The sequence below is a fragment of the Myxine glutinosa genome, chromosome 5 (genome assembly GCF_964187855.1).
Source record: "Myxine glutinosa chromosome 5, kmMyxGlut1.1, whole genome shotgun sequence".
In the NCBI taxonomy this organism is placed as follows: Eukaryota; Metazoa; Chordata; class Myxini; order Myxiniformes; family Myxinidae; genus Myxine; species Myxine glutinosa.
In genome coordinates, this window is record NC_136265.1 from 136,195,535 (window position 1) to 136,222,803 (window position 27,269).

The following is a 27,269-nucleotide window of genomic DNA, read 5'->3' on the forward strand; positions in this document are numbered from 1 at the left end:
AAGGTAAACTCAAGGCGAATGAGAAATCCAAAGGCGCCCTCCAGGTCTGAACTTTCACGGCTCAGTCGGCGAACCGCAAATTAATCTTCCAAAAGCCACGGTGCACACACACACACACATCAGATACGTCTGAAAGCGGTGGAAATGGCTGACGAAGCAAATACCCTGCTTGATGCGCGAAGCGCACAAATCAAAATGGCCGACGGCTCGTTCTCGAGTCGCGACGACCCGGCGATGATTCTTCAGAATCCCAACACCAAACCTGACACCCAGGTTGATCAGTCACAGCGATAACCCCTATCGCAGGAATTCCTATCCAGGAAATTCAAAGTTCACTCGTGACTCTTGCTCGACAACGTTCGGTCCAGAACGCAAAGCAGCCAGCTTCTTGTCCGACTTTTCGCTCCTTTCTTTTTTTTTCCCCTCCTCTTCTTCATCTTCCGGTTCCCGATCCGGTTTCCTGTTTCATTTAACATTAACCTTTTTACCTTTTGACAATAATAATGGCTATTTCCCTCAAACAATAATAATAATAACACATAGAACCAGAAATGTTTCAAGGGGATGAAAACCACAACACCAGAAGTGACAAATCCGTAACACTTCCCCCCCCCCCTCAAGAAAGAAAGTTTCAACATAGTGAAAACTTTCTTTGTAGGCAAAACTCTCCCAACAAACAAAAGTAAACTCACACCCAAATCATCAATTCCCGTGAGCAACGATAATCAATATTTCCCAAAAATAAAGCAACAAAACTTCAAACAACCTACAGAGATTTCCAAAGTTAATTCACTCTGGACAAAGCATCAGCAACGACATTGTCCCTGCCCTTTGCCTACTCAATTTCCCAGTTGAACTCCTGCAAAGCTAAACTCCATCTCATCAACCTCTGATTTTTATTTTTAGTTTTTTTTTTTTGAATGAAGGTTAAGGTGTCGTGATCAAAAATCCAAAGTCAAGCAAATCTATAGCACTTTTTCCGGGAGGCCGAGCTGAGAGCCAGGTTCCATGGTGGTTGGGTGGTGAGGCCTGGAAGTATTCACTACATGGACGCCTTTAGGAACGTGGAGTTCACGGTTAATCCGTGTAGGAATCTTGGCTCGGCTGCTCCGCAGCATTCAGTGCTTCAACTCTTCCTAACTTTCATAATATTCACAGTTGGACCGCTTGTCGCTGTAGTCACGTGAATAGCGGTCTCCTTCTCGGCCACTACCCTGATAATCATCCCTTCGGGAGCTGCCGTAACTCTGGGAGCCTCCATAGTAATATCGACTGCGGCCACCACCAAAGCTACGATTCCCACCCCGGGAGCCTTAGCCACCCCTGAAACTATCTCCACATTTTCCTCCTCTGTAGCCCCCTCGACGCCTATGGCTTGCCTTCTCTACTGTTATGGTCCGACCATCCAAATCCTTGCCATTCAAATCCTTTTCTGCATCTTTGGCGTCCTTTGTGTTTTCAAATGTGACAAAGCCAAATCCTCTTGACTTTTGCGTCTCCCTGTCTTTTATCAGCAGCACTTCCAAGAGCGGTCCATATTTGCCGAAGACAGAATCCAGAACCTCTTCCCTTGTGTTGAAGTTCAGTCCACCTACAGAGAGCTTGCCAACCTTGCTTCCATCCCTGACTTGTGTGTGCTGACACTTAGTTTCAGGGTACTTCCTCTTTTTTTTTTCTTTTTTTTTTGTATACTGTATCGAGGCTCGTGAAAGAGCTAACATTTACTTCACAAACAAATCAACCAGACAAACAAAATATATAAAAAGCGGGAGCGGAAAACAAGATGGGGAGAGAAGGTGAAGCACACAAACACAACATTTGAGAGCAGGCATTTGCAGGCAGAGCAGGCAGGCAGGCAGAGCATTTGAGAGCGTCTCTTCTCTTCAGGGTGCTTCCTACCCATAGCACGAGTCGCGGTACAGGATGGAAAGATACCCGGAATCTCCTGCTCTACCTGTGCGGTGTTATTTTCCATACTAGGCTTTTCAACAAACATCGGGTTATAGTAGGGGAGCTCCCAATAGAGTTCGTGACCATTTTCCCGTGATCAAGGTTTGAAGGTTGATTTTGAAAGATAAAAATATATATAAAAAAATAAGCTTGGGTATCTTTTTTTTAAATGCGGGCTAACTCGGCCAGAGGACAAAATCCAAGATGTCCGCCAAAACCGCGAAATCGGGCATATTTCCGCCTACGTGAATGCTACATATACATATTGGGTGTCCATATGTGGGTTTTTCTGGGCCCAGATCTTGCATCTTACATCAGTCAAGTGATATTGTGACTTAAAATGATATTAAATGTTTAATGTTGACCAAAATCCAAGATGGCCGCTGCAAAAAACCATGTATTGTATATGTTCATAATTGTGCATACCATAGATTCATCGCTGGCGTCTAAATACAGTTTTACATGACTAGTGTTTTCATTTATAACCTTACTGTTACTATGAATGACTTTTTGAGCAGGTAACGAGCCAAGATGGCTGCCTCTCGCCCGTTAGATAAGCAGTTATGGCTACTGTACATTGTATCTATTGCAACGTCTTTTATTTGACACAATGTTCAAGGTTTTCATTTGCAATCAGTAAGAAATAATTTATCTTTCTCTATTTTGTTTTATTATATTTACAGTGACATGACATTACATTTACAAGCAGTGATACACATTGCACAAGTAGCATATACGGTAGGGTTGAAAATGACAATAGTTGTTATAACAGTTTGTTTGTGTTGGATAGATTGAAATTGTTATTCACTGTCCGAATCGTCCGTCTCGGACCCAGACTCGACTGGATCATCCATAGTTGGGCTGCTTTCCAAAGCCTGAGTTAGTTTTTCTGGGAGTGCTGGGTGAATGTACCTCAATGGAAGACACATGGAAACCTTCCTCGCCTTCCTCGAGATGCCAGCCATGAGATAAAGGAGACGGTGGCGCATCAGGTTTTTCGTAGTTGAGCAACACGTAGGTTTGATAGTTCACTCTCTTGACTTTCAAATCGTGGGATTCTTTGTCTGGTGGAAGCCGCAGTATTGATTTCCTTTTCATTTGTCGCCACTTCCTGGCCCGAGCATCACACAGAGTGGTACTTTGTTTGTCCTTGTATATGTACCGTATGGTGTACAGCGTCATATGATCAAGCACCTGCTGAGGGACCGGTAGGTGTTTCCCTACTTCACTGAGGAACGCTCTAGCTTCAGGTGAAGTGGATGATATGTCGAAGATGGTTTTCTTCCCATGTCCAAAGAATGCTGCTGTTGTGTCTGAGCCGCTGTGGACGTGAAGAGGAACTATGATATCTGCTATTTCCTTCGGGCAGAAAGCTGTACAATCTATGAACTGCTTTTTGTACTTCATTGCGAGCACCCCTTCAGTTCTATGAGCAACATACGATGCCAATACAAGCACGTCCATATCTTCTGCGTCGATGATAACAGGTGTTTCTATTCCAGCTTTACGTATTTGTGAGTAGATGAAGAACATGCATGTGTCTGCTTCTAACTGTTCACACTGGAAGTCTGTAACAGGCAAACCTGTCGATAGATTGACACATGTGGGCCCAACGCAGTAGACAAATTCAGTGTTAGAATAGTTTCGGTACAACACGCTGAACTCGTTTCTGAGAAAGATCTGTAGGTGCTGCTTGTTTGTTGCATTGTGGAAGAAGTCTTGAAATCCTTTGGCAGATGGGAATTTGTCCGACTGCTTGAAAAATACATTCTTGGAGCCATCTGAAAATCCAGAAGTGCTTTTTCGAAGCTTGCGTTCGCTATCCTTGACGGTCAGGGAAACATCATATCTGTCATTGACAAACACAACTTGTGATGCATATTTATGTCTGCTCATAATGACGGCGAACACCTTCGATGCGTAGTCTCCCCAGGTGTAGGAAATTCCATCAGCCTTTTCCCTGTCTTCTACCGATGGCGTAGACAAACGCCATATAAATCCCATGTCCAGGATCGCCGTGTACTTGTCTGGTGTTGGTTCCAACGCATGTAGCTTGAATTTTTCTACCAACTTAGATTTTTGCACTTTTTTCATGGTGCCATTGATATTGAATATTGGCAGACATTCATCTGTGACTCGGTACGACATTATCTCTGACAAGGTGAAATTTTCGGTGTCATTTTCAGCAAGTGAGACAACTGCTGCCATCGCTCTGTTCTCCATTGCGTCTGACTTCATGATGCGCTCGCCAGTCTTGACTGAAGGTGGGTTGCTGAAGTTCCGTCTCAAATTCCTGTGAATGGTTGCATGGAAAGGTTTGTTGCTGCTGAACATTCTGTCTTCACAGAATGCCTTCAAGCATTTCTCGCCATCGGTGTGGACCGATTCAAAATCTTGAATGAGGTCATCAGAAGATACCATTCCAGACTGTAGTGACTTCAAGACCTTGTTTTCTTCATTGAAAGGGTCACAGCCGAATTCAGTGATGCAGTTGTTAATATCTTGTACAGCTTGTTCGTCTTCCTTCATGCGAGTGGGAGCATTTTCACTGTGATGTCGTTTTGATTCTGATGTGCTGGCAAGATCATGCAGTGAGGATCGGACTCTATTAACATTGTTAGCATTTCGGGAATGTGACAGCAGCATCTTTTCGTTCTTCAAAATTTTGAGCCAGCCAGCTTTCATCTTTGAACCCTTGTTCATTGTCATCTCGATCCAGAGATCCAATGGCAAACATGAGTAAGGCTTTCCCGACATGGATTGAGCAAATAAGCCATCTCGCATGTATTGTGCTACATCCTCTGGGAGGGATTCCATTTCCAGCCAATACTCAACCAACCACCGTCCATATTTATCGTTGTCATAAATCTGGATCCATGGTAGTATTAAACGTAATGTCGACTTGAATTGTTCCCAGTTCTGGATTCTCAACGCATGCAGATTCATCATCAATATTTCAGTCATCTCCATAAATGTGATCCAGTACTTTGCCATTGAACCACCGGACTCCTCAATTCTATTGAACTCATCTGCCACCAATGAAATAACCTCTTGGTTGGCTTCCAGAAGTGCATAACATTCCTGCCGTTCTTCTGCTGTTGAGGAAGGATTCCGCAGGACAGTCAAGTGAGCTTCAAGTTCATCTGAGATGCTTCCCCCATTCTGTAGTGACTGTTGTATGATTCTTCTCAGCAGAGTTTCATACATCAATCGGAGACATCGTATGCTCCTCTTGTAGTGTTTGCCCCGTAATGCCTGGTCCACAGACCCTTCTGCAATAACATCTGCCGCAACGAGGATGTCAGACAAGCCAGACCCGTGAAAACGCTTATTCATGGCAGAAATGTAAGACATGTGAATATGAAATGGGCCCATAGAAGGCAACACGACACTGAATTTATCAGGGTGTTCGTATCTCATTTGCACTATCAAGGCATACACTGGTTGATCTCCTACCAACTGGATGAAGGGCATGTTCTTTTTGCCTGCTGCATCAACCATCCGGCACATTATTTCGTGCACTACAGATTTTCCAGGAGGATTTGGAAAAGTCAAGAAGTAATACGGCTTGCTTTTGACAACATGCGGCTGAACTGTTGACTGGAAACCTGCAAATCCCCCAACTGTTTGACTGCATGGTGCAGGTGGTGTATGAGTCTCATCTAGACGTGCCATGGCATGAATGAGTCCTCGCTGCCTCTGGACTTTAGTATCTGAAGGAGTAATGTCAACACCTGTTCGCATACTTGGAGCTCCACGCTGGACAGTCTTGTAAGGATGGACTTTATGCTGATCAATGCAAAGATGCTTCATTTCTTTAGACTTGGGAATTGTTAATTCTGGGGCCGATTCCTCTGGAGCATGAACCAAATCAAGTGGCTGGACAAACATAACATTTGTACGGTGTGAAGTGTTCGCGCCAGTTAGCGTGTCCTCAGAAAAGTCATCATTGTCCATTACTGCTGTCCCTGGCATACCCAGTGCAAGCTCCTCTGGACATGCTTTGTTCTGCTCAATATCGTACTTGGCCCAAGCATCATAGAGATGTAGCACGTCTTTGTAGCTGATCCCAATTGAGAATTTTTTCAATAACTCGACAAGTTCCCGGCTTCTGGTTAGTCCGTGTATCATAACAGACAACCTTGTTCCAAATGAAGTTCGTTTGCCTGTCATATATGAAGAGAGCAAGGCAGTCAAAGCGATAACTGCAGAGTCGTCATCCTCCATATCAAGGTCACGCTGAGGTTTTGAAGACTTTAGATGGGAAATGAGCTGTTTCAGTAGGCTGCTTGTTTCGTCCTCATTGAGTAAATCGTCAATGTGAGGTGGCCAGATCATTGGCGATACTTTTGCTGCTTCAGCTCTAATTCGTTGCGCTACAATTGAGACGAGTTGGTCATCAGTTGCACCTAGGCAATTTACAGCAGCTTCTATGTATGTTCCACCAGCTGACGTGTCAAAAACCATTGAGCTCTTGTTTTTTGTAACTCTTTCGTGGAAACCAATTTGGTCGCTGAATTCCGTTTGGAGCATAGATTTTATTGTGCTAGACTTCACAGTGTTCACAGTCATGCCAAAGTTCACCAGCATTTGCGTGTAGTCTTGTAGAAGGCTCTGTAGTGTTCGGAGTTCATGTCTTTCAAAAATTACAGTGCGCACATGTTTGAAAAACATTTGACGTACTTCTGCCAGTCGTACATTGTGCATGTGCAAATGTTGATCATTATAATCATGGACTTTGATGTATTTCGTCCAACATGACCGATGGTAGCGGATCTCTGTGGCAAATGGATCTGACGTGGAATCAATCAGTGTCAAAATGCGATCCCGCATATTCTCGTCGTCCAGATGGACTGTGTGACCTTTGAAGACATGCCATGCATCCATTTGTTGCATGATGTGCCACTTGTCCCGTCCAGGGTGTTTCAGGTCTTCTCCCTTCATACACCAAATACACAAATGTTTGTCTTGTATAATACCGGTTTGTGATCGTGATTGTCTCTGAGCGCAAGATGGTCCAGGTGCTTCGTCAGCTACATCATCGCTGCGAGAGATTTCTGTTTCAAAACATTTCTTTTGTCGCTTTAGTGCCTGCTCCAATTTATAGTTACTGGCCAGTTGAACTTTACACAGTTTGTGGAAATATATTCCAGCTGGTCCATTGTGCCATGGCACTGCATCAAAGACTTGACCGTATTTGTCCAATCCTCTCCATCGTTCTGCTTGTTGTTGGAGATGCTGCCAGGCTTCTGGGCTTAAGCTACTCTTTTCCTCATCACAATGCTTATGACAGAGGATACACTCACTGGAGCTTGATAGTCCTGGAGGCTGGTCCTCATCTTCACTCTTTCTCTTCTTTCCTTGAATGGGTGGTGTCACCATGGTATACTCTGCAATGAAAAATAAAACCTATTACTTACTGTACATACCGTACATCAGACAGCATGATATGAATGATGTTAATACTTAACTGAACTTAAATATTGAACAGGACAGATCTTTATCTCTTAAAGAAAGGGACTTAACTAATATTTTAACTATTATTAGTTGAATATACTTAACTGTAATGCCTTGATCCATTGTCCACCCTGGTACTCCCTGGAAATTAATACTAACAACTACCTGTGAACAAATACCTGTGAAACTTAATCAAACCATCTTGTAGATAAGGCAGCAATCTTGGTTCATTACCTGCTCAAAAAGTCATTCATAGTAACAATAAGGTTATAAATGAAAACACTAGTCATGTAAAACTGTATTTAGACGCCAGCGATGAATCTATGGTATGCACAATTATGAACATATACAATACATGGTTTTTTGCAGCGGCCATCTTGGATTTTGGTCAACATTAATCATTTAATATCATTTTAAGTCACAATATCACTTGACTGATGTAAGATGCAAGATCTGGGCCCAGAAAAACCCACATATGGACACCCAATATGTATATGTAGCATTCACGTAGGCGGAAATATGCCCGATTTCGCGGTTTTGGCGGACATCTTGGATTTTGTCCTCTGGCCGAGTTAGCCCGCATTTTAAAAAAAGATACCCAAGCTTATTTTTTTATATATATTTTTATCTTTCAAAATCAACCTTCAAACCTTGATCACGGGAAAATGGTCACGAACTCTATTGGGAGCTCCCCTACTATTACCAGAAACTTGACCACCGGCCAAATCATTCCTGATAACAAAAGATGCTCCCTCTACAGGAAGAGTGGCGTGTAAACCTACGGTGACTGGTCCTGACACCAAATCAGACTGCAAATGGATGACATGAAGTGGGGCTTTAACATAGCCACCAACCCCCTGTAAACGAACACTGACACCAGTTGCCGTTTTCGCTGACAGTGGCAAAATGCCCTCAAGCATCAAAGATTGATGTGCTCCTGTGTCCCTCAATATCCTAACAGGCCTCTGGTTCGTTAAGTACACAATAAGTTATCCAGTGACACAAACCCCTCTGAAATAAAAGGTTTGTAACCCTCTTGAACACGGTCGTTCTGTGATGCCGTAACTTTGGCATGGGAACCTTCACAAGGCACTGAACTCTGGTACCTTCTTTTCCTGCAGATGTACTTTAATGTCCTCGTGGACACACTGTTTGAATTCCTCTTCCAAGATCAATTGTCGCAACAGTTTGAAGTCTTTCCCAACCCCTTTCGAATCACACCACCGATCAAACATGGTTTCCTTCATTCTGGCAAACTCCACATAGGTCTCAATCTCCCTCTTCCTGGCATTCTGGAATTTTTGCCGGTAAGCTTCAGGGACCAATTCATAGGCTTTGAGAATGGTTTTCTTCACTATCTCATAATCTGCACATTGGTCAATCGGTAAAGCCGAAAATATATCTTGAGCTTTACCCACCAGAACACTTTGCACTAACATAGTCCAGGACACCACAGGCCATTTTAGCATTTCAGCCACTTTCTCAAAGTGTAAAAAAAACTTGGCTACCTCCTTTTCATTGAAGGGTGGAACCAGCCTCACATGCCTACCAACATCCCAGGTGTTCTGACTAGTTGTCGAACCAGCCGGCATGGATGCTACCTCTCCCCATTCTCCCATTAATTCCAACTTCTTGAGTTCAATTTCCCTCTGACACTCCATGTCACGTTCCTTTAACTCCCTTTCAGCTCTCCTCTCCTCTGCTCTTCCCTTTTCTCTTCTTTCTTCGAGTTCCCTTTCAGTTCTCCTTTCCTCTGCTCTTTCCTCGGCTCTTCTCTCCTCAAGTTCTCTTGCAGCTCTCCTTTCCTCTGCTTTTAACCGTTCCTGGCTCTGCAGTTGCATCTCAGTTTTCCGGAGCTCCACATTTTCTTTTTCCTCGGGTAACCAATCCAAGGCTACCTCTGTCCATGTTCCCTGTCCCACCAGAGATTCTACCACCAATGTCTGCATCTCTGCCTTCTTCATACTAACTCGGACCTCCAAGTTAAAATGTCTGGCCAATATCAAGAGTTCCGATTTTTTTAACGCTTGGAACTGTGCCTCATTAGGGGACGCCGCAAACTGTTCTGCGTCAAACACCATGGTGACTATTAGTTAACACCTGTTAACCTTCACACAAATGTTTTTCAATTTTTTTGAAAAATTTGGGAATGTTAGGAAAAAATTCCAAATTTGGGAATTTTGGGAATGCTAGGGAATTCTATCCCGGACGAATGTTATGAGGGAATTTAATCCTGGACGAAGACCCAATTTCGAGCCCCCGAGTCAATTGGACGAGCCCCCAATTTCTGTTACGTGCTCCTCCCCGACCCCCTGGTCACGGTGTACCTCCGAGCCCCGAGAGGAGCCACGGCAGAAAAATATGTTATTCTGTGTCAAAAATCCATAGGGAAACCACACCAATGGTTATCAACAAACAAATATTGTATTAAAAATCACACAAGAATAACGATACAACAATAATAACAATCAAAAGTACAATCACACATCTTATGATGGTACCATCAGCTAGTATAGGATAACTTACTGTGTGTGCTCCAAGTGAGTGAGAAAAAAGAACATTCCCCAATATCTCTATAGCTCAAAGTTGATCCCCTCCAGTGATCATTAGAGCGATGTCGAATCGAAACCCGAACCCCGTTCAGATGACGGGCCCGGTCACACCGCCAAAACAGCAGAAAGGCGGATGCGCCCGAAGCGGCGCAAAGAGTCACGTGGTCCAAAACTGTGTAAAGCAAACTCAAGGCGAATGGGAAATCCAAAGGCGCCCTCCAGGTCTGAACTTTCACGGCTCAGTCGGCGAACTGCAAATTAATCTTCCAAAAGCCACGGTGCACACACACACATCAGATACGTCTGAAAGCGGTGGAAATGGCTGACGAAGCAAATACCTTGCTTGACGCGCGAAGCGCACGAATCAAAATGGCCGACGGCTCGTTCTCGAGTCGCGACGACCCGGCGATGATTCTTCAGAATCCCAACGCCAAACCTGACACCCAGGTTGATCAGTCACAGCGATAACCCCTATCGCAGGAATTCCTATCCAGGAAATTCAAAGTTCACTCGTGACTCTTGCTCGACAACGTTCGGTCCAGAACACAAAGCAACCAGTTTCTTGTCCGACTTTTCGCTCCTTTCTTTTTTTCCCCCCTCCTCTTCTTCATCTTCCGGTTCCCGATCCGGTTTCCTGTTTCATTTAACATTAACCTTTTTACCTTTTGACAATAATAATGGCTATTTCCCTCAAACAATAATAATAATAATAATACATAGAACCAGAAATGTTTCAAATGGATGAAAACCACAACACCGGACGTGACGAAACCGTAACACTAACTTGTATTAAGAGAGTTGTAGTTACTCCCGACGTTCACACACACTTCTGTGAATTTCCTCACTAACCCTAACCCGAAGCCTAATACCTTGAGGATTTAATGTGGGAAATGATGATTATCATCTTCATTTTTCCTTCAATGTTTCGAGCAGCCTCACAGGTTTATTATAACTTCACCCCTCCCCTTCAAAACTGCCCTCTCACCCTACCCCTTCAAAACTTCCCCCTCACCCCTCCCCTTCAAATCCTCCATCTCACTCCTCCCTTCAAAACTCCCACCTCACACATCCCTTTCAAATCTCCCCTCTGACCCCTCATCCACAAAGCTGCCCCCTCCCCCCTTCCTCTCTCTTCCAATTAATTTCTCCACCCCCTCCAATCCTCTACTTCCCTTTGCCCCCTCTTACATTACTCATCACTGTTCCTCATCCTATCTCCACCGATCCTTTTGTCCTCCTCATCCTGCCCTCTCTCCTTGCTCATCTGCAATCTCCGACACACTGTCAACTGCGCTACCTACCTCCTCCTCTCCTCCTTCATCTTACACTCCACCTCCCTCCCCTCTCCTGTACCTGATGCTTCCCCTTCTTCTTGAACGGTATGGACCTCAAAAATCCGGGACTTTCGCTCAAACCTGACTGATCTCTCTGTGCAGGTTGCTTCTCACAAACCAGGCTTAATCTACTGAACAGAAACTGTCCTTCAAGACGTCCTTAGTATCAAGACATCCCTGACTCCTTAGTAACTCTCCCTGGTTACTCCCTCCTTCGGCCTGATACACCAGAGCCTCGTCCTGGTGGGGGAGTTACACAGTTACACTGATCAAAAACTCTATTTCTCACTCTCTGTGTACTGCTCTTACACCTCCCAAACCCAATGCGTACCTCTGGCTACGGCTTCCCCTCTGCGCCCACCTTTTGTTCATATGTGTGTTGTACCGTCCCTGTCTGGTGTTGGTTTAGTGGTTAGGGTGATGGCTTGGGATCCTTGGATACTGAGTTTGAATCCCGGCCGATCGATGAATTAATGCCATGGGGGTTGAGTCAGCCTGTCATCCTTCCGAGGTCGACAAATTGAGTACCTGCTTGCTGGGATGAATGTGCCGGTGTGTGCCCCGGTTTAGAATAGGTACACCGTATCCCTGCATGTCGTAAGAGGCGACTAAAAGGGTTGGCGTCAGGAAGGGCATCCGGCCATAAAAAAAACATTGCCTCAAAAGGGAACCATGATGATTGTCATGGGGTCCGCAAGGCTAAACCCCACTCTAGCAGGGAAAATGGCCTTAAAAAGGGAATTTTTTTTGTGTGTGTTGTTCCGTCCACCAAACAGTGACGACTTCATTTACATCTTGCTGTCTGACAACATGGACCAACTTCTGTCCACTCATCCCAACTCTCTCTTCCTCATATGTGGCGACTTCAATTGTCATCATGCCAGCTGGTTGGGTGTGGGCATCTCTCACTGCAGTCATGGCGCCTCAGCAAAGGACTTCTTTGACTCATTGGGACTGACACAATCTGTCAATTTTCTGACTCGGATCTCAGTCAACAGTACATCATCTATTCTAGACTTGGTTATGACTAACTTCCCTGCAAATGTCTGCTGCTCTTCTTCTGCCCCAATTAGTTAATCTGATCATATGCTTGTTAAAGTGGATATATCTCTGGCCATTCTCAGAGCCTCCTCGATGTCGACGTGTCTGGCATTTCACTCAGGCCGACTGGCATGGTCTTCATGCAGCTATCAAACATCTGCGCTGGTCTCCCATCTCTGCTGTCTCTGACATCAACTCATCCTGGGAATTCGTCCAAAGAAATTTGCTCTCTCTCATGCGCAGATTTATCCCATCTCGTCTTCAGTTGGCATACCCTTCCTCCCGTCCATGGTACACTGAATCTTGTGGTGAGGTAGTTCCCCTGAAACAACTTGCCTTGGCCGCATGGAAGGCAAAGCCAACTAAAGGCAATCTCAGTTCCTTTCAGAAAGCTCGGTACAAGTGTGTGTCTACCCTCAGGAGAGCCAGGAAACACTATCTCTCTACTCTCAAGACTGAACTCTCAAACCTCTGTCACTCCTTCAAATGCTGGTGGCGTCTGGTCAAATCTGTTTCTGGTGTTTGTTCCCCTTCCATTCCATCCCTTACCTCAAATGGCTACACTGATGACACTGCTCCTGGACTCTGTGTCCTCTCTCCCGACAAGGTGGAGAAGTTTCTGTCAAACCTCGACTCCGATTCTGCAACTGGACTAAACAGCATCAGCCCACGGGTCCTAAAATCCTGCTCTGCCACTCTATTCTCACCCTCTCTCAGTTCTCTTCACCCTCTTTTGCTCAACGTCATCTGCTTGAAAATCAGCCAAGCCTTACACAAAAACGTGCAAAAACAGATCCTTGCAACTGCAGACCAATCAGCCTGCTCCCAATAATCAGCAAGGTCATGGAATCCATCATCACTTCTGACATCAAATCCTTCCTCTTCTCCAATGGCTTGATCTCTGATCATCAATTTGGATTAAGACCAGGTCACTCTACTCTGGACATGCTGCTCTGCTGTCTCAACAATGAATGGAGGCCCTCGAAGCCAAACAGGAAATCAGAGCCGTCTCCCTTGACATATCTCTTGCCTTCGATACGGTCTGGCACCCGCCCTGCTCTCCAAACTCTCTTCTTATGGTATCTATGGAAATCTCCACGCATGGCTCATGGACTTCCTCTCCTGTGGTAGTCAACATGTGGCTCTCAATGGAATTCTCTCATCTCCACTTCCTGTTCAGGCTGGAGCTCCTCAAGGCATTGTTCTGGGACATGTGCTTTTTTGGGCTTCATTAATGATCTCTGTGACTCTCTGGAAAGTCCTCTCTATCTCTTTGCTGATGACTCCACTCTCTACCGCTCCATATCTCAACCCTCAGATTGGCAGGCTGCAGCCTCTTCACTCTCTGCAGACCTGCTTAAAATTATAAACTGGTCAAACAAGTGTAACATGTCTTTCAATCCTGACAAATCTCACACTCTCACTATGTGTCTCTGAAAATACCATCTGGAAAACACTCCCATCTGCTTTCATTGAAGAAGTTCTGTCGATCAAGCTTTTGGGTCTCACTATCTGCCATGATCTTTCCTGGAAAAAACCCATTTACAAGCTGGCCTCCAAAGCCAGGTGCCGACTGAGCATCCTCTGTCGTGCGAAGTCCTTCCTTGCCACTGCTGAGCTTCTCACCACATACAAAGCTTTCATCTGCAGCTCAATAGCATACTGCTGTCCCCTCTGGGCTGGTGCTCCTTCCTCACAACCAGCTTGGCGTTATGCTGCAGAAACCAAGGCTTTTAGAATCATGGCATCTCCTGTGATGAAGCTGATTCTGAAGGCCTTTCACGCTGTCACCTCAGGCAGGTTGATGGTCTTTCTGTCTTCTACCGACTCCTCTCCGGCTTTGCATCCCTGCTCTGTCTGTGCTCTGTCCCCCAAATATTCCTGCAGGACGCACAAGATCTGTCAGCAACCATCTTCTGGTGAAACTGCCAAAATCAAGACTCTCTGCTCACCTTCACTATTTCATTCCTCTTTTTTCCCCTCCCCTGGAACAAACTCCCACACTCTCTTCCTTCCCACTCCTCCCTCCAGGTCAAAACAGCTGTCCAACATCATCTCTTATCTTCCTCCATCCAAAACCTTTGTCTTTTCTACCCCCATTAATCCACCCCAAATCCACCTCCTTCAAATTCCGTTTTCTTTCCTGAAAGTCCTTATAGTATCCATCTTGTTTATTCGTGTACCAAATCCCAGCCTTCCTTCCTAATATCTCCCGATGTCCCTGTTCCCTACTGTTGTTGTGCTTCCCTCTCTCTCTCTCTCTCTCCCTCTTGTCTCCTACTCCCATATCCTCCGCTGGTTATGTGGGTGGCCCCCTGCAAACCTCGCGTGGGACCCTTTCTATTGGAGGGTTAATAATATGGTGACAGATCTTCAGGTGAAGAATCGATTCACACCTTGGTTCTGGAGCTGGTTAGTGAAGTATTAGAATGACCAGTTTTGTCTGTCTGTCCCTGCGTGTATCTGTCTTTCCACACCATCATGGGTAATATATTGTCATACTCAGCTGTGCCTGTACCAATTGTAACCAAACTTGTAGTATGGGATAGTAGTATGGGTCAACCTGAGTGTGATATGTGGTCAACAATGAACAATGTCAAATGTCAATCGCTGTTCATTATTGCCAGGACAGCTTATGTGGGCCTAATGCTGAATGTTTTAAGAATGAAGATAAAACTGACTGACGTCCTCAAGGTACTTCCGCAAGATGGAGGAAATGACGTAAAATCGAGTAAATAATTCACAGTAAATTTCATTCGATTTTCTTTGAAGTAGTTGGAAAGCTATTTAACGAGTATTAAAAACATTTTAAAAAATGAAAAAGGATGTAGAGATGTTACTGGAAAAAGTATGGAAACGAGAAGAAATTAAACCTGTGAGCAGTGATGCCCCGGGGACCAAGACACCCTATTCTGATTGGACAAGTGTGCAACAACGTCCATGGCAACGGCAGCCCGGACCCGATTATGCAAAGTTTGAACTGAATCGTTCTGAAAAATGAAGGAGGAGGTGCATTATAGAGGTTTTTCATGAAATCCAATATGGCCGCCATGTCACGTGACCAATGACGTCATCCAGAGGATATACATCAAGTCAAGTGGTATACTATAGATGGTCCAAGATTGAACTCGATCGATCGAAAAATGAAGGCGAGATGCATTTTAAAGGTTTTCATGAAATCCAATTCTCGCCGCCTTGTCACGTGACCTATGACATCATCAATTTTGATTACTTTTGTTGTATTTTTCACTGCCAGACCATGTGACGAAAAAAAAAAATCATATTCAAGTTATTATTGATGCGGAGATGCTACAAAAAATGTTTTGTGTTAATGGGATAAAAAAAATTTTTTTACCGAAACGGAGCTGCCAAATCGCTTCACCAATGATGTCATCTTATAAAACTTTTTTGCATCATGGGTAGTCGATCATAACATGACAAGAATCAAATCGATAGCATTTGCGGTTTCAGAGAAGAAGATTTTAAAAAGTTTTCGCTTAAATCCCATGTTTGCCATGGTGATTGCAAATTCAAAATTTTGAAAAAAGATGGCATCAATTCCCATTGGCCCCAACATTCCTGGAGAGTTTCAACCTGATCGGAGCAACAGTGCCGGCGCTACAGCTTCCACAAAAGTCCGTCTATCTTTCTGAATTGGATGAAGAAGATGTTTAATGTATGGCAGCAGGAACCATTTATGATTTCAGAATAAAGAGTGACGGACATGGAAGGAGCACCCAAACAACAACAACAGCAACTCTGCCACGAAAGGTCCAGTTTTCACGTGTTTCACTGTATTTTTCATCCTCATTGGGATTTACAGATAGACATGCCATGTGGTTGTGAAGTGCAACATCAAGTCTTTGATTAAACCCATCAGTGAAGCGATTGGCAGCCGTTAGATATGTAGACTTGTGTTATTGGAAACAGTCTATGTTGCACAACTGGACTTTCAAGATGCTTCAGCTGATGTGGGAGGCCCCTCTTTGTGGGTGGCCCCCTGTGGCTGTGGGCGCCTGACGGAGGCTCTGCCTGCTCCCTTTATTATATACTAGGGCATGCCCGTACTATATATAAGCTAGGACGTGCCCGTACGTGGGTGCCCGTTCCTTGCCAAAAAAAAAAAAAAAAAAATTTGTGTAGGGGTGCGTGTGTGTAAACATCCTAGGGCGTGCCCGTACGTGGGTGCAAAAAAACATGCGTGCAAACAACAACAACAAAAAAAAACTTTGAAACCACGTGGCAGTAACGACCACAGAACCCCCCCCCCCCTCTATTTACATGAATGGTTTGGTCCATTCGCAACGACCACAGAACCCCCCCCCTCTATTTACATGAATGGTTTGGTCTATTCGCAAAGCCAAAGCGAACGACCACAGAACCCCCCCCCCTCTATTTACATGAATGGTTTGGTCCATTCGCAAAGCCAAAGCGAACGACCACAGAACCCCCCCCCCCCCCCCTCTATTTACATGAATGGTTTGGTCCATTCGCAAAGCCAAAGCGAACGGCGAACGGCTAAATCGCCATAGCTCGGTAACTACTTGTCCGATTAATTTCAAACCTTGAAAAGGCACATCCTCGGGTCCCCAGCAATATACCTGGCAAGTTTCAAGTATATCGGACCGGTAGTTGTCGAGAAACAGCGGTCACAGACAAACATACACACATACACACATACACACATACACACATACAAACACACATACACACAGAGATTAATGGAATTATAGATAGATTATATTTGTTAGCTCTTACACGAGCCTCGACTTGGTATACAAAAAAAACAACTTTGATTTGATTTTTTTTTTCTGTTTTGGTTGTTGTGGGAGTGGTTGCACACACGACTACAACAAATTTGGTGAATATCCGATGAATTTTGACTAACTTCGAAACTTCAATAACAATGTTAGGTATTTGAGAGCTGCATCGTTCTCGTTTTGTCATTGCAGGAGTCACGCCTAATTTTTTTTTAAATTTTTGCGGTGCGCCAGGCCACCTAAACAAATTTTCTTTTTGGTGGCCTTGCCGTATATTATTTGGTGGTGAATCAAAGTTCATAAGAATCAGTATCCACATTTAAATTACTATTTCTCACGGCACCGGCAGATCAAATTTCAGCACTTTTCATACCAGCAACCTCTCAACTCGTAATCAGTGCACTCCCATCAGCTATTCAATCATCCACCTACTAACACTTGCAGCAAAATAATACAAGGACAATTTTAATGTTTGCTGAAGAAAAATTTCTTCACATATTAACCCATTTATTGCGTTTTTCAAAACAATTGTTAGCTCGACACAACTTTCAGCTCTCCACGAGATAATTGTAGTCATGAAATGATGGAAAACCGAAGTGCACATCTTCTCTGATATGGAGTCTCAGCACCATGTGACCATTAGAGCAGTGCCACGTGATCATTTTGTCTAATCTTGTCCCAGAAGAGGTGCGGAAAGGCAGGTCTGGAGGCGTGGAGGACATTTTCCCTCCATATGTTTTCCCCATTGTCTCATCCCCATTGTCTCAACACAACTTTGCTCTGACCCTCGAAGGACGCAATTACGCATTTATTTGACTGCGTTGTTTAAATTGCGCGACCGTCGTTTAAATTGCGCGACCATGATGATGTCTACATAAACGTGATGATGTCTCAGGACCGGTTCTCTTGGAGAGAGTGGGTTGGCTTTTATACAGTATACAGCCCGGTTGATGGCACGCCTGTTCCGGTGGATATCCGAAGTGAAACCGTGAGCTCTCGGCAGGACTTTCAGCGGACACAAAACGTGTCTGGTTTGCACGGTAGAGACCGACGTCATGGGTGGCGGGAAAGCTCGATTTTAATCATTTCCAAAGCAGCGCATTTGTACCTTCTCCTATTGACAGGTGCAGTAAACGACTCAAGCTGCTCTCGTGCAATAAGGACACGGTTCCTCATCGCGTCTCCTCTACTGCTCCACCTCATTGCACATCTCCCTACCTGCTTAACAATTGCAATCGATCATTGCGATGAGAGGTAAACCTCTGGCCGTCTGGCGGAATGATGATGCAGCATCTGCACCGGGCCGGTCCCTCCGCGCATATGCGCTTTTCGAAGGTGGAAGGAGAGGCTGGCTTGGGGAAACAAGGTGGGAATGCAGGAGGGAGTTTCATGGGGAGGGAAGGAGGGAGGTAGGAAGTGAAGAGCGGGGGTTTTGGGTTGGATTTGGAGGCGAAAGAGCCACCGGTTATAAATATTCTCACTGCTCTTGCGGCCGCTGCACAGCGCGAGTTCGTCGCGTCGTGAAACAAAGGGTCGTGCGATGGACCACACAGTGATGCACGAGGTCATCGTGTCTCAAAGGTCTGGGTAACCGCCCATTGTTCACTGCAAAGGCTCGTTTAATACACGGCTCTGCAGTGACACACAAGAACATATTGCTTTGGCGCATGTAGGTTTTACAGATTATTTTCTCGGGATATTTACAGTGCATTCAGAAAGTATTCAGACCCCTTCACTTTTTTCACATTTTGCTATGTTGCAGCCTCATGCTGAAATCATTTAAATTCATTTTTCCCCCTCATCAATCTACACTCAATACCCCTTAATGACAAAGAGAAAACAATATTTTAGAAAGTTTTGCAAATTTATTAAAAAGAAAAAACAAATATCACATCGACATAAGTATTCAGACCGTTAACTCAGTACTTAGTTGAAACACCTTTGGCAGTGATTACAGCCTCGAGTCTTCTTGGGTATGACGCGACAAACTTTGCACACCTGGATTTGGGGGATTTTCTGCCATTCTTCTCTGCAGATCCTCTCAAGCTCTGTCAGGTTGGATGGGGACTGTCGGTGGACAGCCATTTTCAGGTCTCTCCAGAGATGTTCGATTGGGTTCAAGTCAGGGTTTTGGCTGGGCCACTCAACGACCTTCACAGAGTTGTCCCTAAGCCACTCCTGCGTTGTCTTGGCTGTGTGCTTAGGGTCATTGTCCTGTTGGAAGGTGAACCTTCGGCCCAGTCTGAGGTCCTGAGCGCTCTGTTTCAGGTTTTCATTAAGGATATCTCTGTACTTTGCTCCGTTCATTGTTCCCTCAACCCTGACCAGTCCCCCAGTCCCTGCTGCTGAAAAACACCCCCACAGCATGATGCTGCCACCACCATGCTTCACCGTTGGGATGGTATTATTGGGCAGGTGATGAGCGGTGCCTGGTTTCCTCCAGACATGACGCTTAGAATTGAGGCCAAACTGTTTAATCTTGGTTTCATCAGACCACAGAATCTTGTTTCTCACAGTCTGAGAGTCCTTTAGGTGCTTTTTTGCAAACTCCAAGCAGGCTCTCATGTGTCTTTCACTGAGGAGAGGCTTCCATCTGGCCACTCTGCCATAAAGCCCAGATCGGTGGGGTGTTGCGTTGATGGTTGTCCTTCTGGAAGTTTCTCCCATCTCCACATAGGATCTCTGGAGCTCAGCCAGTGACCATCGGGTTTTTGGTCACCTCTCTTACCAAGGCCCTTCTCCCCCGATTGCTCAGTTTGGCCGGGCGGCCAGCTCTAGGAAGAGTCCTGGTTGTTCCAAACTTCTTCCATTTAAGAATTATGGAGGCCACTGTGCTCTTGGGAACCTTCAATGCAGCAGAATTTTTTTTGTAGGCTTCCCCAGATCTGTGCCTCGACACAATCCTGTCTCTGAGCTCTGCAGGCAGTTCCTTTGACCTCATGGCTTGGTTTTTGCTCTGATATGCATTGTCAGCTGTGAGACCTTATATAGACAGGTGTGTGCCTTTCGAAATCATGTCCAATCAATTGAATTTACCACAGGTGGACTCCAATCAAGGTGTAGAAACATCTCAAAGATGATCAAGAGAAATGAGAGGCACCTGAGCTAAATTTCAAGCGTCATAGCAAAGGGTCTGAATACTTGTGTCAATGTGATATTTCAGTTTTTTCTTTTTAATAAATTTGCAAAACTTTCTAAAATCCTGTTTTCTCTTTGTCATTATGGGGTATTGAGTGTAGATTGATGAGGGAAAAAATGAATTTAAACGATTTCAGCATAAGGCTGCAACATAACAAAATGTGAAAAAAGTGAAGGGGTCTGAATACTTTCTGAATGCACTGTACTTACCAAACAATATCTTTGCAGCTATATCAACAATATTGCCATGCATACACCCTTTATAGTGGTTACCGAGGCAGTTGTACACCATGGGAGGGTCCTACCCTCTACTCTATTAAATTAGAACTTCCATTAAATCTATGAATGAACGAGAAGGGCGCTCAGTGGAGAGCATACCATACCTCCGCCTGGTTGGCCATATCACTCGATGGTGAAGAATCACTTAAAAATTATACTAGCTGGATCCTGTTCCGGATCTTCACCAAAATTGAATCGATTCTTCCTTTTCACACACACAAACTGTCCAACAAGTTTCATCCAAATCCATCCATAACCTTTTGAGATACCCTGCTATGTATGTTTCATTTTTGGCCCGACATCCCAATAGTGAAGAATCACTGAAAAATTAAATAATTTTCATATCCGAATCCATACTCAGATCTTCACCAAAATCGAATCGAATCATCCTTGTCAGACACCCAACCAGTCCATCAAGTTTCGTCCAAATCTGTCCACAACTTTTTGAGATATCCTGCTATGTATGTATCGTTTTTGGCCCTACCTCCCAATGGTGAAGAATCACTTTAAAAAATTCTAGTAGCCAGATCTGGATCTTCACCAAAATCTAATCATTTCGTCCTTGTTAGATACCTTACATATCTGCCAAATTTCGTCCGAATCCGTCAATAACTTTTTGAGATATTTTGTTCACAAACGGACGGACGGACAGACAGACAGACAGACAGACAAACGGACAAACAGACAGACAGGGGTGAAAACATAACCTCCGTCCACCTTTGCTGTCGGAGGTAATAATTGACAGTATTTGCGAGTGGAGATTCGCATCAGTTCCAGTTTGAGACTTGTCACCATCACGACTCTGCAAAGTTCCCGCTAACTGCCGTGGGAAGCAAGGAGAAGCTGGCATTTCGGTCGTAAACCCTCGTCAGATCTATAATAGATTGCTGCTCTTTTGCTCTGTAGGATGACCAGTGCAACTGCTTTCATCATTTGTTCTGCCCCTTCTGTCGACGCAGATCGACGCTAACCTTCACCAGCAAGACTAGACCATCGTTCTTCGTTGAGATTATGGTTGGTCGTCGGAAAATCCCCAATTTAATGGTCGACGTGTTGACATTCCAACTTGTGTGCAGATTAGCTCTCTCTATGGTAGACTGGTCGCCTCTCGGCCCCGCCCTATACTCTTTATCCCACCCACGGGTCCCCGTCTCCACCACTGGACCAGCATCTTCATCAGTAAAGAATCAAGTGAGGGTTGAGGATGATTGAGGGTAGGAGAGGTAAAGAAAGGAGGGATGGAGATATCGAGAGAGAGGGAAAGAGCGAAGTGAAACAAGAGGAGAGGTGGGGTGGTGTGTGTCCTTGCGCGACCTATAATATTACTCCTGTATGCTTCTTCATGAGGCCATTGAAGACTGGACCTTAGAGCTGAGACGGGAGTCCGCCCGGGGCAGACTAGACGTCGCGGCGAATGTGGTGCAAGATGGAGCATCTCTGATATGCACACAGTGGAAGAGCAAGCGCGATCGGTAGCAAGAAGCGAACAGGGTCTGTTCATGTTGGAAATCTCGGTGCGATTACCTTGGAGTGTGAGCATCTCCCAACTAATCCATTTCCCTCAGACTGTTCCAAGAGAGAGAAAGAGAGAAAGACGCAGCAGCAGAGCAAATCGTGTTGTGCGCACGAGCTCCGTAATTGCAGATGCTACATACATACCCACGGAGACTGCATGGGTGACCTAAATCGGTAAAATCAAGAGGGAGAGACAAAGTGGTTATAAATCACGATCGATAGTTTCTCTAACAAGCCAGGAGTAAATGGCATCGTTGCTATAGCAGGTGCAGGACATCCCTCCAGTGTCTCCGGTGCAAAGAAGCGCTCTTTGTGAAGCCGCGTCCGCATATCGCTGCATCCGATGCTCACACCTCCCTCCCTCTCTGCCACCCTCCCGCCTCCTTCCTCTTGTTTCGCGTCTGCTCGACAACCCACGTCGATGTGTCCCTCACGCCGTCGCCCTCCCCAGCCGATGCTCTGCTCGTGCGGCAGGTTCGGGTCCCGCGACCTATTCGGTGTCCGGCAAGAGCAACACGCGCGTCCATGAAGACCCGGGTACACGGATGAAGCCCCGAGAGGAGACGAATATAGAAGGTCGAGACGGTGTTAAAATATCGATGCTAGTGGAGAGAAAAGGCTGATCGACGCTCGGTGCTCATTCATACACGGCGATAGTCCTTTTTCCCAGGGATGTAATTTTCCTTCTTCTCCATTATTCCATCGGATCGTATATATAGGTACAATGCTTCCTTTCAGCCTGACTTTCCGCGCACACCTGGTGCATCTCCTGATCTTCAGCGTTGCTGGCCTCGCCGTGCTCATCTCGTTGTCTTTGGTGGTGGAAGCGTCCCCAGAGCGCCGCGTGGTCGCACGGCAGGAAGGCGATCTCATCGTGGGTGCCCTGTTCTCCGTACACCACCAGCCACCTGCCGACAAGGTCTCCGACAGACAGTGTGGAGACATCCGCGAGCAGTACGGCATCCAGCGCGTGGAGGCCATGTTCCACACGCTCGAGCGCATCAATTTGGATCCCAATATTCTTCCCGGTGTGAAACTCGGCTGCGAGATCCGTGACTCGTGCTGGCACACCGCCGTGGCCCTCGAGCAGAGCATCGAGTTCATCCGAGATTCCCTGACGTCCACCTCGGCGAGCGACCAGGAAGCGGCCGCGGCTGCGGCTCATGGAGCGAACGGCACCCCCGGGGTCGGAGGCAGGAAGGGTGCCACGCTCAATTCAGTACGCTGTCACAACGTAGCCCCTAAAAAACCAATCGTTGGTCTCATCGGGCCTGGGTCTAGCTCAGTGGCCATTCAGGTGCAGAACCTGCTGCAACTGTTCAACATCCCGCAGATCGCTTACTCGGCCACGAGCAAGGACCTGAGCGACAAGAAGCACTTCAAGTACTTCATGCGCGTCGTTCCCTCGGACGCGCTGCAAGCTCGTGCTATCCTGGACATCGTGCGGCGCTACAACTGGACGTACGTGTCCGCCATCAATACCGAGGGTACGTGATGCTCCCTCAGTTACCTGATATTGCATACAGTCGATTTAAGACCTCGAGGGGTCATCGTTCCAATCGGTGGAGCACCACAAACCCATGCATTCAATCTTTCGACATTTGCACAGAGGTCTTTCATCGAACCAGTTGTCATTTCTTATACATTGACTTCCCTTCAATCACTGACTCACTCGTTTGACTTTTTAAATAATTCACTCACCTTCTCTGGTTACCGAAGGTCTTTTTGGTACTGCTGTGTCCGAGTCGAGCTCATTATATAGTATAACCTCGCTAAAGGAAATGCTCATGCAAAATCTCGCTGATTGTGACGTCTATATATATATATACTCACAAACTAAGCAGGATACAGAATAGACAGAATACAGCAACTAAGTAGGATACATAAAAGAATACAGGTGTGCAACTGCTGTAAACATTTATCATGTATGGGGCATAACCTCTCCCGGACCTTCGTGCATATATCTTAATGGCCACTGGAAATCCAGCAAGAAATAGGAAAACAGGAGGCCAAAAATAATGCGCAAATAAGAGAACGTTTGGATAACCCCCCGCTGTTCATTGCTGGGTTTGGGGCCTTGGTGGAAATTCCCACAACAAGAGGGTCCATACTGGAGTTGGGCAAGATTGGGGGACACTGTTCGTGGGAGAAAACGTGCTCCCAGCGTCCAACACCCTGTTTTGCTCTCTTTCTTTGCGCTATTCCGAACTGTTAAATTTGTACCCAGACGAGATATTCTTATTCTTCTTTATTATTCATTCCCACGTTCTTGCGCATTTGATCATGGGGAAGATTAGTCTAAGGCTTTCAGGAGCTGGATTTGCTCGGCCTGACCTTCGAGGTTAGGGCTAGGAATTTGGAATTTGTTTCAGGATGCCGGCGATAGCTCGCCTCCACTTCGCGAAGGACACCGTGGTTGTCTTTAAGGTCCACCAACAACACAGACGCAGACGGGACGCCCAGTTTAACATCCATCCGAGGGACGGTACACACATTGATGTATCACCCTGCCTGTGGAACACCAGGATGGCAGTTTATACCTGGGTCGGGATTCGAACCCTAGTTAGACAACTTCGAGACGAGTGTCCGAGACTACATTTTGCTTTTTAATATTCACTCCCGAAGCAGTAGGCACTGAAATTGGTGAAGGCAACGGGTCATCAGAACGAGTCCAGAGTTTTAGACCATGTCGTACCGGATTGAATACTCACTGTGATCACTGGCTCCTTGATAAACATTCCAAGGTCTGATGAATATCTCATGAGATTTCTAGCAGATGTCATGAGAAATCGGAGATTTATTTTAAAGGGTAGAAATTATGAAATGAACACATAACAGAAAATCTGATGGTGTTTGCCCTTCGTAGCCGAAGACAGCTGTTCACACGTGGCATGAAAACAACCTGTGAATGTGAATGTTTGTAAAATGGAGGAGCTGCTGAACCCAGAGAACCACCACACTCTGTGATAGCAAGTGGTGTAACGTGGTGTTGAGCAATGTACAAGGATATCAGACCACTTGCTACCTGCAGTTTAGGAAGGAATAATAGATAGCTCAGAGGTGAGTACACCTATCTCTTGGCCACCCTGCAACCCAAACACTCCATTAGGATGGAGGCCAAAACGAGAGGCAGCATATGTGGGGTCTATTTGTGTGTTTGGGCTGGTGTGCGAGGTACAAATGATCTTCGATATATATATATATATATATATATATATATATATATATATATATATATATATATATATATATATATATATATATATATATGTATACATATACATATACATATACACACACACACACATACCAGCTGAAAGCACCCGGCGTTGCCCGGGTTATTTTTGAATGAATTTACTACCATAATTCAGCTTTTACTCGCGGCCGTAGACGTTTGACTACTATAATTCAGCTCAGCTTTTAATTGTGAAATGGGCTCAGCTCGGCCGAGGTGGGCCTCGACCGGCCTCACCACCTAGCCTATAACCTTCCCGGGGCCTGTCCCGACATTTTTGGTTCTTTTTGAATGAATTTACTACCATAATTCAGCTTTTACCCCGCGGCCGTAGAAGATTGACTACTATAATTCAGCTCAGCTTTTAATTGCGAAATGGGGGCAGGCCCGGCCGAAGCGGCTTCGACCGGCCTCGCCACCTAGCCTATAACCTTCCCGGGGCCCGTCCCGACATTTTTTGTATTAGAGGTTTCCTCCTATCTTTCACCGTTCAGGAGATCAGCTTGCGCAGGCAAACAAACAAAAACTTTTTTTAGAATATATATTTCCCTCTATATTTTAGAGGGAAGGGCTGACGAGCTTGTCTCTTTGCAGTGACATCCTGCAGTGGCTCTTTGAATAGCTGTGATCCTCCAGCGGGTGATAAGTCACATCAGACCAAATCAGATCGGAGGATGCTCCACAATGTGAACCAAGATAACATTAATTTTTTTAACCACGTCTCCTACGCCATACTATAATTTTACGGATGAGTGAGAAGCCGTGCACTAGTCGGTATATGGAGGTGGCAGGATGGCTGAGACTCCCAAAGGTACACACACTCACCTCGAGCTGTCTCAAATCCAGACCCAGATATATAAACTGGCATCATCCACGGGCAGGGCGATTCATCGGTGTGTGTGTGCCATCCCTCGATTGGACGTTAAACTCGGCAATCCTGTCTGCCGGCATTAGTTACCTCCGCAGGTGGACGAAGGTTATGTGTTTACCTCTGTCTGTCTGTGAGCAGGATATCTTACAAATTTATGGACATATTCGGACGAAACTTGGTGGACATGTTCGGTGTGTGACGAGGACAAATTCATTCGATTTTGACGAAGATCCAGATATTTAAAAATTTTTAAGTGATTCTTCACCAGCAAAATTTCAAGGCTTTGTGGACGGATTCGGATGAAACGAGGTGGATGAGTTGGGTCGGTGACAAAAACAAGCCGATTTGATTTTTTGTTCAGGTCCGAATCCAGATCCGGCCTGTCAGTGGGATACGAAACGTAAACTGTTCAGCATGGTGAATGTATGCGCTCCACCGAGTGCCCTTCTAGTTGGTGGATTTTAAAGATCCTACAGTGTCCTCCGCGAAGAATAAGTGAGCTATCACTGGCAACCTGAATATATTTCAAATTCCTACTCACCTGCACATTCTGTGTATACATCCAAAATGGACGGGAAAGGCTTATTGGAGTGTAAGTTGGGAAAGGAGGCAACACGAACGATTTAAGAAAAATCCAAGGAATCACCTTCTCTTGTTTGCAGCTGATGCAGTGCCCCCTTTAGGTTCGCCTACCAATTTCTAGAATTTGTTCAGCATGCCGGCGATAACCCTGCCTAGTCTTCAACGGAAGACGCAGAGGGATTTTTCATGTCCACCAGCTGACGCTTGCAGGCTAGACACCCAGACCAACGTCCATCGATGCATCTCCCTGCCTGCGAAGGAAGTATCAATCCGACAGTTTATAGTCCTGCCGGAAATCGAACCCAGACCAGACACCTCTTCACCATTCTGTGAGGACCATGGAAACGAAATGAGTCAAACGGTCGAGTGAAGCTTCTGCAAAGTGCAAACAGAAAGTACCAGTCACCTTCACTCGTGATGCCAAACACCTGCACATAACAACTGTACACATCAAGGAAAATTACGTGTGTGGAGTAAGTCATCGTGGAGCACCTACAAAACCTCAATAATCATCCAGTCCCTCTGCAGACAAGTCATTGAAGAAAATAACAAGTC

At 45.4% G+C, this 27,269-nt stretch overlaps 2 protein-coding genes across 2 annotated transcripts in view; both read left to right on the forward strand.

The window, feature by feature from the left end:
• Positions 1 to 27,269, forward strand: part of LOC144892380 (uncharacterized) — a 547,127-nt gene that overhangs the window by 43,187 nt on the left and 476,671 nt on the right. The gene's annotated exons all lie outside the window — the stretch shown is intronic.
• LOC137428384 (metabotropic glutamate receptor 1-like) overlaps positions 20,642 to 27,269 on the forward strand; it is a 236,838-nt gene continuing 230,210 nt past the window's right edge. Inside the window, 2 exon segments of the mRNA XM_078777101.1 lie at positions 20,642 to 20,681; positions 22,854 to 23,513. Of these exon segments, the coding sequence (XP_078633227.1) occupies positions 20,642 to 20,681; positions 22,854 to 23,513 (700 nt within the window).